At 41.7% G+C, this 13905-nt stretch overlaps 1 protein-coding gene across 1 annotated transcript in view; it reads right to left on the reverse strand.

Moving 5' to 3' along the window:
• Positions 1–8969: 8969 nt before the first annotated feature.
• Positions 8970–13905, reverse strand: part of LOC101165132 (aggrecan core protein) — a 36914-nt gene continuing 31978 nt past the window's right edge. The window contains exons 18-20 of the mRNA XM_023951810.1: positions 11804–11945; positions 9747–9929; positions 8970–9672 (exon numbers count right to left, since the gene is read on the reverse strand). Of these exons, the coding sequence (XP_023807578.1) occupies positions 9593–9672; positions 9747–9929; positions 11804–11945 (405 nt within the window). The 3' untranslated portion in view covers positions 8970–9592. The remainder of the gene's footprint in view (positions 9673–9746; positions 9930–11803; positions 11946–13905) is intronic.

Here is a 13905-nt window from a genome sequence, read left to right on the forward strand (position 1 = left end):
AAAAGCTGATACAATCCCTATATGCTATACTGACAAATGGGAATTCTTTCAATTCAAAGTACGCCAATTTGCCAGTAGCTGTGCAAATTACATAGCAAATTAATAGCCAAAAATATATAAGCAAAAAGAAACTTAAATTATAAATGAGCTAAACCAGATTTGTTCCAAGCCCCGTTTTAATGACAATGATAAACAACACCGAAGCATTTAACAGTGTTCCCTTGACGACCTTTATATTAAAAAACCAAAAGGAGCCTTCATCAGATTCTGAGCAAAATGGGTGGAGCTTTATGAAAAGAGTACATCTTATTTCTGCAATCTAGAGAAGAAGAGACAAGAGAAGGATGCTATAAAAAAAACCTCATATTAATAATCAATTCTGCTCTGATCCTTAAAAGATCTCCACAGAAATAAGTTCATTTTATAGCCAGCTGTACACATCATCCTATTCTGAATCCCACACCGTCACATTTTTCCAGTCCATTAAAGATTTGATTCCTAAGATTGATGACAATTTAAAAAAAAAACTAAAAAAACTCTTGTGATTCAGAAATAACTTTGCAAGAATTAGAAAATGCTTTGTCCAACAGCAAAGCTCCAGGATGTGACGGGCTGACTTGTAAAAGTTCTTCTGGGAGAACATCAAATTAATTTTTTGAAATGTTCAAAGAAGTCATTCTAAATGGATCTGTAACACATACAGTGAAACAGGCTGTAATCTTATTCTCAAGGTGGGTAAAGACCCAAACTTATCTAGATAATTTAAGGCCTATAACCCTTTTAAATCCTGACTATAAACTTCTAAACCATATATTTGCAAACAGACTCAAATCAGGCCTAACCCAAATAATCTCTGAAACGCAGTCTGATTTTGTTACAGAAATGTAGTTATAACCTTTTATTATGACACCGGTAGCTCTGTTTGTTTGCCCCAGAGATTTGACATTGGCAAAGGTATAAAACAAGGTTTCCCCATTTCACCTATTCTTTTTATTGCAGCAGCAGAAATGCTATCTTTGCTCATGAAACATGCTGACTTTGGTAACTGCCAGTTGCAAATGCCGAATTTTCAATAAGCCAACTAGCCGACGATACGACAATTTTCTTAAATAATCTAGAAGACATCCCTATAATTAAAACTATTAACATCTTTTAAACGCTTCAAGGCTTCAAACTGAACCTAGACAAATATGAGATCTTACCCATTAAACCCTGTACATTATCTAATGCTTATACGCAGTTAAATACTTTGGAATGCATATAACTAAAGTCACAAAAGACCTGGAAAAACGTCATGTTTGGGAAAAACTAGAGAAATGTACCTCTCTTCTAAATAATTGGGTACAGAGAGATCTTTCCATTTTTGGTAGAATTATCCTCACTAAAACTGAAAGCATGTCAAGATTCATATATCCGTCCTATTCTATAATTGTCCCTAAATAAGCCATTAAATCTATTATTCAAATCAATGAAAATCAAATAGAAAATATTAATAAAATGATTAAGGCTTTTCCTCAAAATATATTAAACTCGGTTTCTGATCTGTTTCTCAAACTCATTTACAGAAATCCTTCTGTCCCCAAATTTCTAATGAAAGCATGTTTAAACTACCCTGACTTTAACCCTGAACTCTGGCTGAAATCCGCCTGAACTTGCTTACTCTGGGTATGTCGGTTCCAAAAGACCGGATATGAGTTGGCGTAATTACGCTCGACTAGGTAATCCTGGGTTAATGCACGTGCACGGCAAGTAGATAAAGACATTCTCAATGGATCGCCGATTTCTGGAGTCACCATGGAAACGCGTGGTGAAAAAAAAAGAAAACGCTATACTTCAGTGAGACGTAGTCTGAGGTTTTATTCAATTTTGTCAACTTAAATGAATTATTTCTATTGGTAGCAAGTAATTGAGTTAAATTTATTCAACCAAACTATGATTTGTTAGGGGTGCTATATAAATTCATCATCCTCTCCCTCCCTCTCACTCATGGTGCAGAGGCTTTAGCATAGTAGGACAAAATAACTCGGCAAAACACGGTAAAACACAGTAAAACAGCTAAACAACTCAACTCATTTGGTCAAAAACTCACACTTAAACCCAAACCCCTCCAGACAGGCAAAGGGAATTGTATCCCAGAATTCCTTGCGGTGCCGCTCTGACAGCAGCACCAACGTTACACCTACTTAATTGAATTAATTTGAATGAAAGGAAAATAATTGTCTGAAAACTACGTGTTATTTTTAAGCTGACTTAACAAAAATGATTTATCTTAACTGAAGCAAATAACTTAGTCAGATCAAAGTAATAAAGTTTTTTTTCCAACATCCGTATGTGGTCTTATCACCCTCTTACGGTGGAAAAAGTATTATCTGAGCTTCTTCATCCACTAAATCATCTTCAAATGGACATGCCATGCTGCTTCACCTCTCTGTAAACAAACTAACCTTCAACTAAACCTGCTCCAGACCAGGTTATGTTCAGAGCATGAGTTGCTATGGCAACTTGACCTACCCTGAAACATACCTCCATTTCTGGAACCGAAAGCTGAGGTTATCCACTTCCTTAGCCTCAAACTTACCGTGGGAGCTAGCATAACCTGCTTTCTGGAATACCCCCCTGTGCTTCTTGGTAAGTGAGGTGAAGCTGTCTCCCTGTGAATCTGCTTTGGGTTTTTTTTTAAAAACTGTGTTTTTTGTAGCGTAGAAAAGATCTCTAGCATCCAGAGCTCCCCTCTACACCCCAGTGAGTTTAAGGCGTGGATGAGTTTGTCCTCGCTGCTCAGGTGATCAGTTTGTTTGGTCTCTCCAGTTCCTGCCAGTGGGCTTCAGGCTGCACTCCGAGCCCGGACAGTCATCTTCTTGGCCTCTGCTGCAGCCAACAGAGTGGCGTCAACCCCCTCTTAGCTCCATGGTCATTGGACTTGGGAACTGCTGAGAGGTGTCACGCCCTTCACGCCCTGTGCTGGATTTATGCTGTTTTTACCTGTTATTGGTATGAGGGTGGGCATTGATTGTGTTTTTGTTTTTCTTCCAAACAATATTGCCAAGCCTTTATTTTATTTTTATATTCCCCCCCCCCCCTTCTTTTCTTAGGGCCGAGTGCAGGGACGGAGCGTGTCGGGCGACAACAGTGAAGGCTCAATTGGAGCGTGTTTGGATTTAGTTTATATTTTTTGTTTTTTTCCACGTGTGTGCATGCCACAGAGTGGGGTGTTTTATTTTGGTTGCCAATCTCCTCCACCTCTCCTCCACCATCCTTGCACGCCTGTGTTGCAGCACTTTGGGTTCCCCAGACCCTGTACCCGGGATGGCGTTGTTGCTCTTTTTTATTTTTTTTAAATCTGCTTTGACCAATTGCCACATTAAGAAAAAAAGGTTTTCATCTGATGTCTTCATGATGCTGTAACTTAAACTAGAACAACTATAGTTTTTCTTTGTAAAATATTGGAATCATTTGGTAATATATTTATCTACCAGCCAACTTGTCTGAGTCAAAAATGAGATTTGGTCTCCGGTTGTAACTTAAAACCAAACTCCAAAAATTCTGTTTCAAATGAGGCTAATCGATTTCAAGCATTGCAAAGCAATAAATAATAGATCTATCAAAATTTTTACAGAAATGATTAAATAGGTAAAATATACTTTCAGGTCACCACTAATTTATGGGCTGAAAACAGGGGGGTCCCCCTTACACAATACTAAATATGGCACCCACCAGCTACCATAAGGATAAAAGGAGGAGGCAGCCACCTTCAGCCAGGTCCAGACACCAAGATACTAAAAATGAGCACAAAAACAGTTTAAAAATGGATAAAAGCAAGGGTGTCAAGCTTGATTAAAACGTTAAAAAAAATGACTAAAAACACTAAGCAAAACAGCAGTGGCAACTCTGCTCTCATGCCCCAGGGTCAGAACTCATGCCACCACCTGTTAATATAAATAGAATTTAAAATCTTGCAAACTCAAATGCTTAAAAACTTTAAAAGGACTCAAATGATTAAAAGCTTTAGTAAAAAAGGTCCACATGTCAAGCTCACCCACCAAGGCCAAACCAGGAAACCAGCACCTAGATGGAACTCCCACTGCTGCTATTTATCAGCCTTGTGAGCCAATCACAGCTCAACAGACAGGTGCTGGCCATGAATGTTCATCTATGGAACACCATGAGGGACAAACTACCACCCACAGCCCTGTCTGTCACATGTGCACTGTACGGGAAGGTAATACGTGAACATATTCAGTACTTACTACTGCAAGTACCAAGTAATAGAGTGGAAATAGGGCTGATTTTTTTTTACAGTCCCTATTCATTGTACTCAAGGGGTAGTTTCTGTGGTAAATACCATGAAACATACAAATGCAGACCTAAAGGTCAAGGTACTTTATTTGTACTTACCTTGTTCTTACATGTGGTAAGTACCACAAAAGACACCTTTGCCCAACATGTAAATACCCAGTCAGTATATTAAAAATAACCAGTATGTACCACATAAGTATAAACCAAATAGTACCACATAAATACACAGTACCATGTAAGTACAGAGTAGACACAAAAAAGTACCATGTAAGTACCCAGTAAGTCCCATAAAAAAGTACCATGTAAGCACCCTGTAAGTACCCAGTAAATTCCATTAAAAGTACCATGTAAATACCCTGAAAGTACCCAGTAGTTACACAATAAGTACCATGTAAATACCACTTAAGTACACTGTAAGTACTGTACTGTAAAAGAAAGCGTTACCATACTGCTCTGCTGAGTGAGTTCTAGTATTTCTCTTCATGAGATGCTCAAGCTAACAGTAGCTCACAACACATCTGCTGCTTTGTTCTACAAACATTTTTACAGTTTGGATTTAGTAGACAATTTCCAAAAGAGATGTTAAATTAAATAGTTTTTGTTAAATATTTCATCATTTGTCAGTTTTATTTCAGAAAGTAAAAGCAGGGAGAAACAACTAAGCTCTAGGGAACTTATTTATCCGTTTTGACTGCATGGTTACTTTGGATGTTGCCAGATTTTCTGTCAACAAGGAGGCAGTATGGAAGCCCACAGAGGTCATTTTTATTTTCGTTATGTGGTTTGTTTCATTCCCACCTGTTGAAATGGTTTGTCTTCATGGTTTTGAACAGAGCTTATCTTTTTCCCCTTTGTGTTTTCGTTTTTCATAAAAAAGATGCTATTTTATTTTGTAGGGTGCTGCTCTTTTTCTTTTTTCTTTTTTGTCTCAATGAGAGCCTCGCTGTCAGTATGGGTGTGTGGGGCAGGCTGGTTTAAACTGTTCCAATCAAAAAGCCTGAAATTCAACATGAATCCAAGACTGACCCTGGGAGGTTTGAACATGCTGACCTCATCATGTGAGGTCGTGTTTTCAGAATCTGAAGGGCAGTTTTGGGGGGAAAAAACATCTTCAGCAGGTCAAACTACAAACAGGAGTTTTACCCAGTTCAGTTTTTTGCGAGGAGAAACCACAAAAGCCTGCCGTCCATCACCGTTTCCGCATGACCTCAGTCAAAATGTGTGGTTGAGGAGTGGGTGGAGCTTTGGATCCACAGTCGTTCCCTTGAAGGAATCTGGGACTGTGAAAAAAATGAGAAAAGAAAAACAACCTGAATGGACTCAAGAGTCTAAATGTAGTTTTAACCTGATCCCTGATGACTTAAGGGGCTCCGCCCACTCAGAGCAGAAAGAGCAGATTCATGGTGCTGAGAGGGCGGGGTTCTGACAGAGCCTTTTTAGCTGACTTCATAATTCCAGACCTGTTTCCATGGAAACACTCAGACATCTGAGCCTGAGCTCAGTTTGTTTTAGGTGACCTCTTTTTGGTTTGTTGTGTTCAGTTGTTGGTTGTTGTGTGACTTCTTGTCAGCTGATCTTGTCACTCTGAATTTTTTCCTTTTGTCATTTCGATGAACAACTGTGAGGCCCCCGCGAGGAAAACAAAGACGTTCTGGGATCTATTTGTCTGACAGTGGAGGCATCGGAATGGAGCAGAGCAGGAAGCTGGTGGCCCGATCATTTCAGTTGCCGCGTCTGAACAGTTTTTCATCTGCTCCTGATTCACCACCATTTACTCAGAATGCAATTTTAAGCCAAAACGCCTTTTAAATGTCCTCCATCATGAGAAAATGCAACAAGAGTATGATAAAAACACAGAAAACTGGATTTTCAGTGGAGTGGCGTTTTTAAACTTCTCCTGATGATTAGGATACATCCCACCTCTCTCTGTTGTGTAGAGTCTGCTGCAGAGCAAAGGTACAGCAGGCATGGTCACTGCTACCACAACAACCCGTCACACTGAAAAAAACAAGATTTAAGTACTAATGATTGATTTAATATTTCTCATAAGTGACCATGGTATAAGGATGATAATGCAACGTATAAGTTAATGAACTTTGTGGAAGTCACAGTTTGACGGGATCAGGCATTTTTCTCGTAATTTAATTTCTGATAAAAGACTGGCTTTATCCTTTACAGAATACGTAATAGTTATCGTTTCAAATAAGATTCATGCAATAGTTTGACACTCCTGGTAAGACAAATTAGTCAGATAGAACAACTTGTTTTTTAAATGGCGAGAGGCCCCAATGTCAAGGTGCATTTCTGCCACTTCCTGTGTCGGACTGGGAGTTGGTGTGGGGAACTACCTAACCAGACTGTAAAATATAAATTAAAACACGACATTCTCTTCAGTAGCCTGGTACTTCTTAAAAATTAATAACCAATCCATAAGTACTCTTTCTCCCTTGCAAAAGACTCCTCAAACTCCAATGCCTTGGACTAGATATGCAAACCTTAGACATTTCAGGAAAACGTAAGCATGATCTTCATATTATTAAAATATTTGTGGCTGATTCACAGGTTGGTGCAGATAAAGGCAGAATGTGGAAGGTTTCTGTCAGACAAATCCATGGGATTAAGAGAGCAGCAGCTGAAATACCATCACAAAGCAGCAAGCAGATATTTGAAGCTGCTGGTGTAGGATCCTCCAGAGGCTTGCAGTTCTACGGAGACCTTCTACCCCCTGCAGAAACGGCTGCAGTGGGCCAAAACATACATGACTAATTTTCAAACATTCTTGTTAAGATGGATGTAGTAGTTGGACGGCCACCATGTCCCAACAAGGCTGTGACCTGACTGATGTTCACGTATGTACACGTTTATGTACTGAAGTCAGTGCATCAATGCCATATAAACGTATTGCTGCTCATCTTTGTTCTCATCTTTGGTGACTGCAGCATGGGTTCTGCTTCATGTCTGTCAGTGTGATCCTGGGTGAACGGGAACCTCTGAGTATTAGTTAGTTAGTTATTTACTTAGTTTATTTTTATTTTTCCACAACGTGTCAAAAGCAAACAAATCCCCTCACAATACAGAATGTGGAAAAAATGGACATCCCCAAAGCAGCTGCTTATTATTAGGGGTCTAGCATATTAAACAAGCATAAAAGTACAGAAGATGAGTGGCGGAAGAACAAAGAAAAGAAAAGGAAAAGAAAATAATTATATAAATAAAATACAATAATAATATGAGAAAATGATGGTAATATAGTGGAAAGCGTTGGACAATGGAACAATGAATTCGAACAACATCAACTCAGGCGTGTGGCTATATAAGTGTCAACAAACAGAGAGAAATCACGAACACGTTAATAGGTGGTTTCGGTCGGAGCAGCATCTGTACAGTATGTTGACAATAATAGCAATTTCAGTTTACTTTTAAACATGTATATTCTAGCAGACTGTTTAATGTCATTGTCTAATGTATTCCAAGTTTATGGACCTCTAGTACAGACAGAGAAGCTTGTGCATTGAAACTTTCTGTTTTTGCCTTTTAGCATATGCTTTCCCCTGGTGTCATGGTGATAAGAGGGCGGAAAAAGTGGTATGAGGTCACACAAACGACTATTTAGATTATAAACAACACTGTACATTGTGCATGCATTGTGATACGTGTTGAGTTCTGGTAACTTAAGGAGGCTGTATCTGTGGAAGAGTGGATCCGTTGGAGAATTTGGCATGGACCAGGCTATTGCTCTTATTGCTTTCTTTTGTGTAATCTGGAGTTTTGCCGTGTAGGTAGAGTATGTGTTATTCCATATGATGTTACAGTAATTCAGGTGGGGCTCAAACAGGGATCTGTACAATGTTAGCAATGCATCTGATGGGAGCATGTGCCGAATCTTATAGAATAAACCAACAAATTTGGATAATTTTTTAAGTAGTTCATGTGTTTTTTTAAATTTATGAATTGATCTAAATGGATTCCAAGAAATTTTATTGAGTCCACCTTTTGTAGAGATCGCCCATCTATATTTATGTTTAATTTCCTGTAGGTGGATTTGTGTCTGGATTTGTGGAATATGATAAAAAAGGTTTTGCTAGTGTTTAATGACAATTTATTGCATTTGAACCAAGAATCTACTTTTACTAGTTGTTCATTTAGGTTCTGACTTGTTAGAGCAACGCTCCACCCCTTTTCTTCTGAGAGCTCTGTGACCAAAGGGAAAATACGTTTGATGGGACCGAAGCCTCACACAGCGGCTCAGAACATGATACATGGATGGTCTGAAGCTCTGCTGATCTGACGGAGAAACAAGTTTGGATCCGTAAAAAAATCCGAAATGTGGCACAAACCTGTGAGAAGAAGGCAGGGTGGAACCTGAAGGGTTCGACAGGGGAAGAACATATTGATCTCTGGATCAGTGGTATTAAAATGAAATCTCAAAGAGCCAATACTTTATTCACAATTGCAAACAAACATTAAAATAATGGGCTTTACAAACATTCTTTAGGGAATAAAGCAGATCAGGACCTTCCTGGTGTTCTCCAGCTGTCCTCACAAAAAAGAAAACGCACTCGGATGCAGGAGGAACTCCACAGAGAAGCACACAGAAGGCAGAAACTGAGCCAGACTTCTTTTGACAAATGTTCAGACCTGCAGAGTGCTTCGTGTCTGTAGACCCCCCCCCCCCCCCCCCCCCACACACACACACACACACACCACCACCACCATCATCAGGCTGGGAGGTCCGGAAACAAGCTTCACCCCTGCAACTGTCCCACTGAAAGTATGCTCACATTTTCTGGCTTCCACCTGCTATCAGATGGTTTTTGTTGAGTCAGCAGTCATCCAGGCTCAGGGATGGGGGGCCTCTGATTGTTCAGCGTTTGTGCACAGATGCTTGCACTTTCCATCACACTCTTTTACAGCACATCAGCTTACAGTGCCCCCCACCCACATTTGTCTGGAAGATTCTGTAAATGCTTCAGTGTTAGGAGATGAGAAGAAGGAATGGAAGAAAGCTTTTCTTTGTCTCTCTTGCTCAGTTCGTCCTCAAAATAAATCCAGGATCCTGTCTCTGTATTTGTGTGTGCCTGCAGTCAGACGGACGGATGTTACACCTGCAGCTCTGCATGCAGAGCTCCACCTGCACGCTCAACATGCAGGACCAATACAGCTATTACAAATATATATAGAGGGAGGGATTCGGTCCATGCCCGCATGTCGGGGTGATGCAGACCTTTCAGCTTGTGCATTCCTTGGGTCGTTTCTTTTGAATAAGACCATAGTTTTGGGGTTCATCCAGTGCTCTTTATGAAGACCGAGCAGTTCCTTGCGTCGCTGACGGGAGCCTCCTGATAATCCCAGCCCCTGCTCTTGTCCGGGCCTTCGCTATGGGACGAAAGCGCAGCAGCAGTCATAAGACAGAACGGCTGTGCGGTTTTACTTTAGACTGCAGGACTCACCATCGACACACTCCACCCGCGGTGTCTCCCAGAGCCCGTCTGCCTGACAGCGGATCACTGGCGAGTGCCGCTGCCTGAACCCGGGGTTGCACTGATAACGCACGATGGACCTGACAGGATATTCCAGCCTTTTCCTCCCAAACATCACAGCGTTTACCACATGTGGGGGTTCTCCGCATGAAACTGAGCACAGACACATTCTAGCTGCATTAAAAGCTGAAGCATTTCTGCTTAGTGTGGTCATTACAGAGTCTGTTCGTTAGTGTCATGGTCTCAGGGCCGTGCATGTAGACACCTAGAAACAATCCACCAAATTACCACTTTATGTGTTCCAGATCTGATTCTTCCAAAAAGTTTGATGTGGTTTCATTTGATTTACAGATTCGGAAACCTTTTACACGACCTGTTTGCACCCAACCTCGTTTTTTTTTCAAGGTGAACCGTGATTCCACCTCCTCAGTGACGAATTTACTTTAGAAGTCCTCATTTTCAAAACATCTGGACGAGCATGAAGCCAAACTCCCCATCATGAATACATTTATCCAAGTTAACACAAACAGTCTGTGAGAGAAATGCCAGTCAGGCTGTGGACAAAACCACATCACTGTAAAAGAGACCTGGACTGAGTAAACGGTTTACCTCCGGTTCCAACCACATCAAGCCAATTCAGTTGCCATTTTCCGCAACACAGACGCCGACATGTTGGAGCCAGAAGAAGTCAGTCAGTACGCAGTGATTGGTCCATGTCAGTCTGAATCGTTTCTATGGCAACACCTGTCAAAATCTATCAAGTGTTTTGAATGTTCAAGGTGGGGGTACCACATTGTTTAGGCATCTGATTGGTCAGTTCATAACTTTAATAACTTGAAATAAAGAAAACATATAAAAGAAAACACGATTATCAAGAACATGTTTAAAAAAGGAGGGTTAAGATCCAGAATTGTTATTCTGATCAATAGATTGACTGATTAATAGTTGTTTATTTCTCTATAGAAGTCTATAGGATGTTAGCTTCTTGTAGGCACTTCCTGTTTGAAACGCCAGGGGGAGGACTCACTCAGCCCAGTTCTCATTTATCCCTTGTGTTATCTTAGATGACCCCACCCTTGCATTGACGTGTTCTCCCTACCATGATAAAGGTGGAAAGATTTCATGTAATCCATGGACACCAGTGAAGATCACAAATCATTGAAGAAAAAAGGTTCAGAGCACTGTCTAGTGGGTCTAGATGACCCAACTCCCAATGACTGTGGAGATCTTCTGCAGCACGAGAAACTGCTGAGTCTCAGTTTTACAGTCCTCACTGAACAAAACCATCACAGAAACCACAATCCAGCTTTAGGAGCTAACACCATAGTAGACAGACAATGGGAGACCTGGTTGTTTACATCAACTACTTACAGTTCCTAAAGCCGTGGAGGTTTCTACACATTGCTCACCACTTTCTGAGTTTTTGACTGTAAATGGGGGCCATTTTGACATTACACAGGGCCTGACGGTTGTCATTGTGACACTAAATGTTCCATCATATGAAGGAGGCCTCAGCAGAGCTGTGTAACGTCTGCGGAGGCAAGAATTACCCTAAAATCACCAGAACAGCTGATGATGTCTTTCTATTGAGTCTCCCAGCTGTTCAACCTAAACTCTGTAAGCACAACGGCCAGGTGGAAACACACTTGATTTAACAAACATGAACCAGAACCTTAACCCCCCTCCCAAACTCAGAGGGAGGCAGGACAAGCTGGAAATCAGAGACAAGAGATTATGGGTCTTAAAAGCAAGATCAGCACTGCCAGACTGCAGTGACATCACCCAGAGCGATATAATGTATGAAGCTGCTACACAACATTATTGAGAGTTTGTGTGCGCAAACAAGTAGCACCTGATTTACGAGCCAGACTGAGTGCTAAACAGGCATAATACGACATTTAACTCACTTAGCACATTTACAGAAAATGAAAAGAGTTCAGAAAACGGGGTTATCCTGCCTGATGGTCATTGGCCATAAAGAAAATGGAAGTTTTCCATCGTTTGGGCAGAAGTTATAGCAGACAAACCTGGGCCTTTTTTGCAAGTGAATGGCAGGTGGTAGTGGCAGGGCTCATCGTTCCACAGGCCGTTCTTGAGCCAAATCATCACCACACAGTTTTCTCCAGAGCCGTAGTTGTCCGGCTGGTTCTGCTTCCAGTTCTGGTATTGCTGAGGAGACAGGAATGATTGCAACATGAGATGAACACCTGTTTCCAGGTGAGTGAAAGCAAACCAGCGTTGTGCTGCAGTTGTTTTGCTGCACACCTCCTGGAAGCCGCTCTGCGGTGTGGAAACCTCTGTGCGGAGGCTCACCTGCTGTTGTTGCAGCTGTCTGGTGTTGAATATGTTCGGTGTGGAGAGGCTGAGGTTATGTTTATGAACGGAGGTGATCAGCATTTATTCTGGAGTGATGCAGCGTGTTGTGAACAACCGGCTGCTTTCATGTCAAACAGGAGCTCAGAGGAGACGAACAAACACGCCTCTGCACACACCAGGAAAAACTGATGAGGCAGCGAGTTGCCAGGTCAGTGAGCAGTCTGCAATCAGACACTAATTCATTCAGTCCAGTTTGCCTGCAGACTGAAGAAAACTTGAATCCTTTGTATGTCATTTTGAACAAATGTGGAGACTTGGGGCCTCATTTATAAACGTTGCGTACGCACAAAAGAAGGCCTACGCCACTCTGTACGCAATAGTTGAGATTTATAAAAAGCAAACTTGACGGGAAAATGTGCGGTCCTTCACTCAAGCTCTGACCCAGGCGTACGCACAAAAACGGGTGAAATGAGAAACGGCGACACCGTCGGCAGATGGAAGAAACACGTGAAAGTGAAAATGACAATACTGCCTGTCAGAAATAACATGAAGACTTCACAAAGCAAGTCTTACAATGAACAGCCTACACGAACACCCGTTTGATCGATCAGCAGTGAAACAAACAAAAAAAAAATCAAACGAAAATTACAACAGAAAATCAAATGAGCACTTATTTGCAAAAAGAAAAGTGAAATATGTTCTACAATATTGGCATGTTGTGCAATTCATCCTCATAAATAATATAGTTAACAGAACGAAATAATGTATAAAACTGATATCTATCGTTAATGTGTCCGTCTGGCGGAGCAGATATAGGTGCGGGCGTGCGGACGGACGGACAGACGTACTAATTGTCCACTGGGGAAAGTTGTTTTCATAGTAAAACATTTCTTCGGAATTATGGTATTCATGCATATGCCTTTAGTTTGTTTTATTTTTGATAAAACAATGTATGGCGTATGTCTCAACCATTCAGAAAGCAACAAGAAATTACATTTGCGCTGAACAATTTCGATGATTAATAGCCTACGTGCACGATAGAACTTCCGGTTAACTTCCGTGTTTCGAGTGTGAGGCCGACAACTTCCTGTTGGTCGTGTTATTGTTGTGGGGAGTTTTGTTGAGTTGCTAGATTTGAGTAAATAGGAGCGGATTTCGGGTAAAAGAAAGGCGTTTGTTGTTTCAACGCGTGACAAAGACATCACAACATTGTTGTGTACCCGTGTGCGAATTTGTCAAAGTACAACAGTACTAATATAAGCTTTCCAGTATATGTGTCGGTGAGAGCCGAATGGATGGTGAACACGGCGGGAGGACTTCACCCAAAGCAAGACGAGTCGTGTTTCGTATTTGCAGCAATCGGAAAGAAAATGTGTCATGTAAACACGCCGTTCGGAATACTTTGCCCCGGTCAGACTCGTTCGGATCAAAATTTCTTTCCGATCGAGATAGCTGGGTATACCGATCGTTGTTCATGTAAACGGTCATTCCGATCGTGTGTCACTGCTGCTCTGGGTTACGTCATGCATAGACGGTGTTTCGCTGAGAGAAAGCTAGTGAGCTCATACGGGACCGACCAGCGGCTCTGCGGACGCCCCGTGTAAAGCCCCGCTCCGCTCTCGCCCCGCTGGGTCTCCCCTCTCTTTCACCCCTCACGAGGGAGATACGGGGGGGGGGGGGGGGGGGGGGGGGGGGGATGCGTGTCCTCTGAGGTCTGGACCCGGCATCCGAGCTCTGCGTTCGGGCTCCGGTGCCAGTGGACCGAGTGAACCTCTCTGAGCAGAGCAGCCGGATTTATTAATGTGTTTGAGGG

This window comes from Oryzias latipes, chromosome 3 (genome assembly GCF_002234675.1).
Source record: "Oryzias latipes chromosome 3, ASM223467v1".
NCBI classification, from domain to species: domain Eukaryota; kingdom Metazoa; phylum Chordata; class Actinopteri; order Beloniformes; family Adrianichthyidae; genus Oryzias; species Oryzias latipes.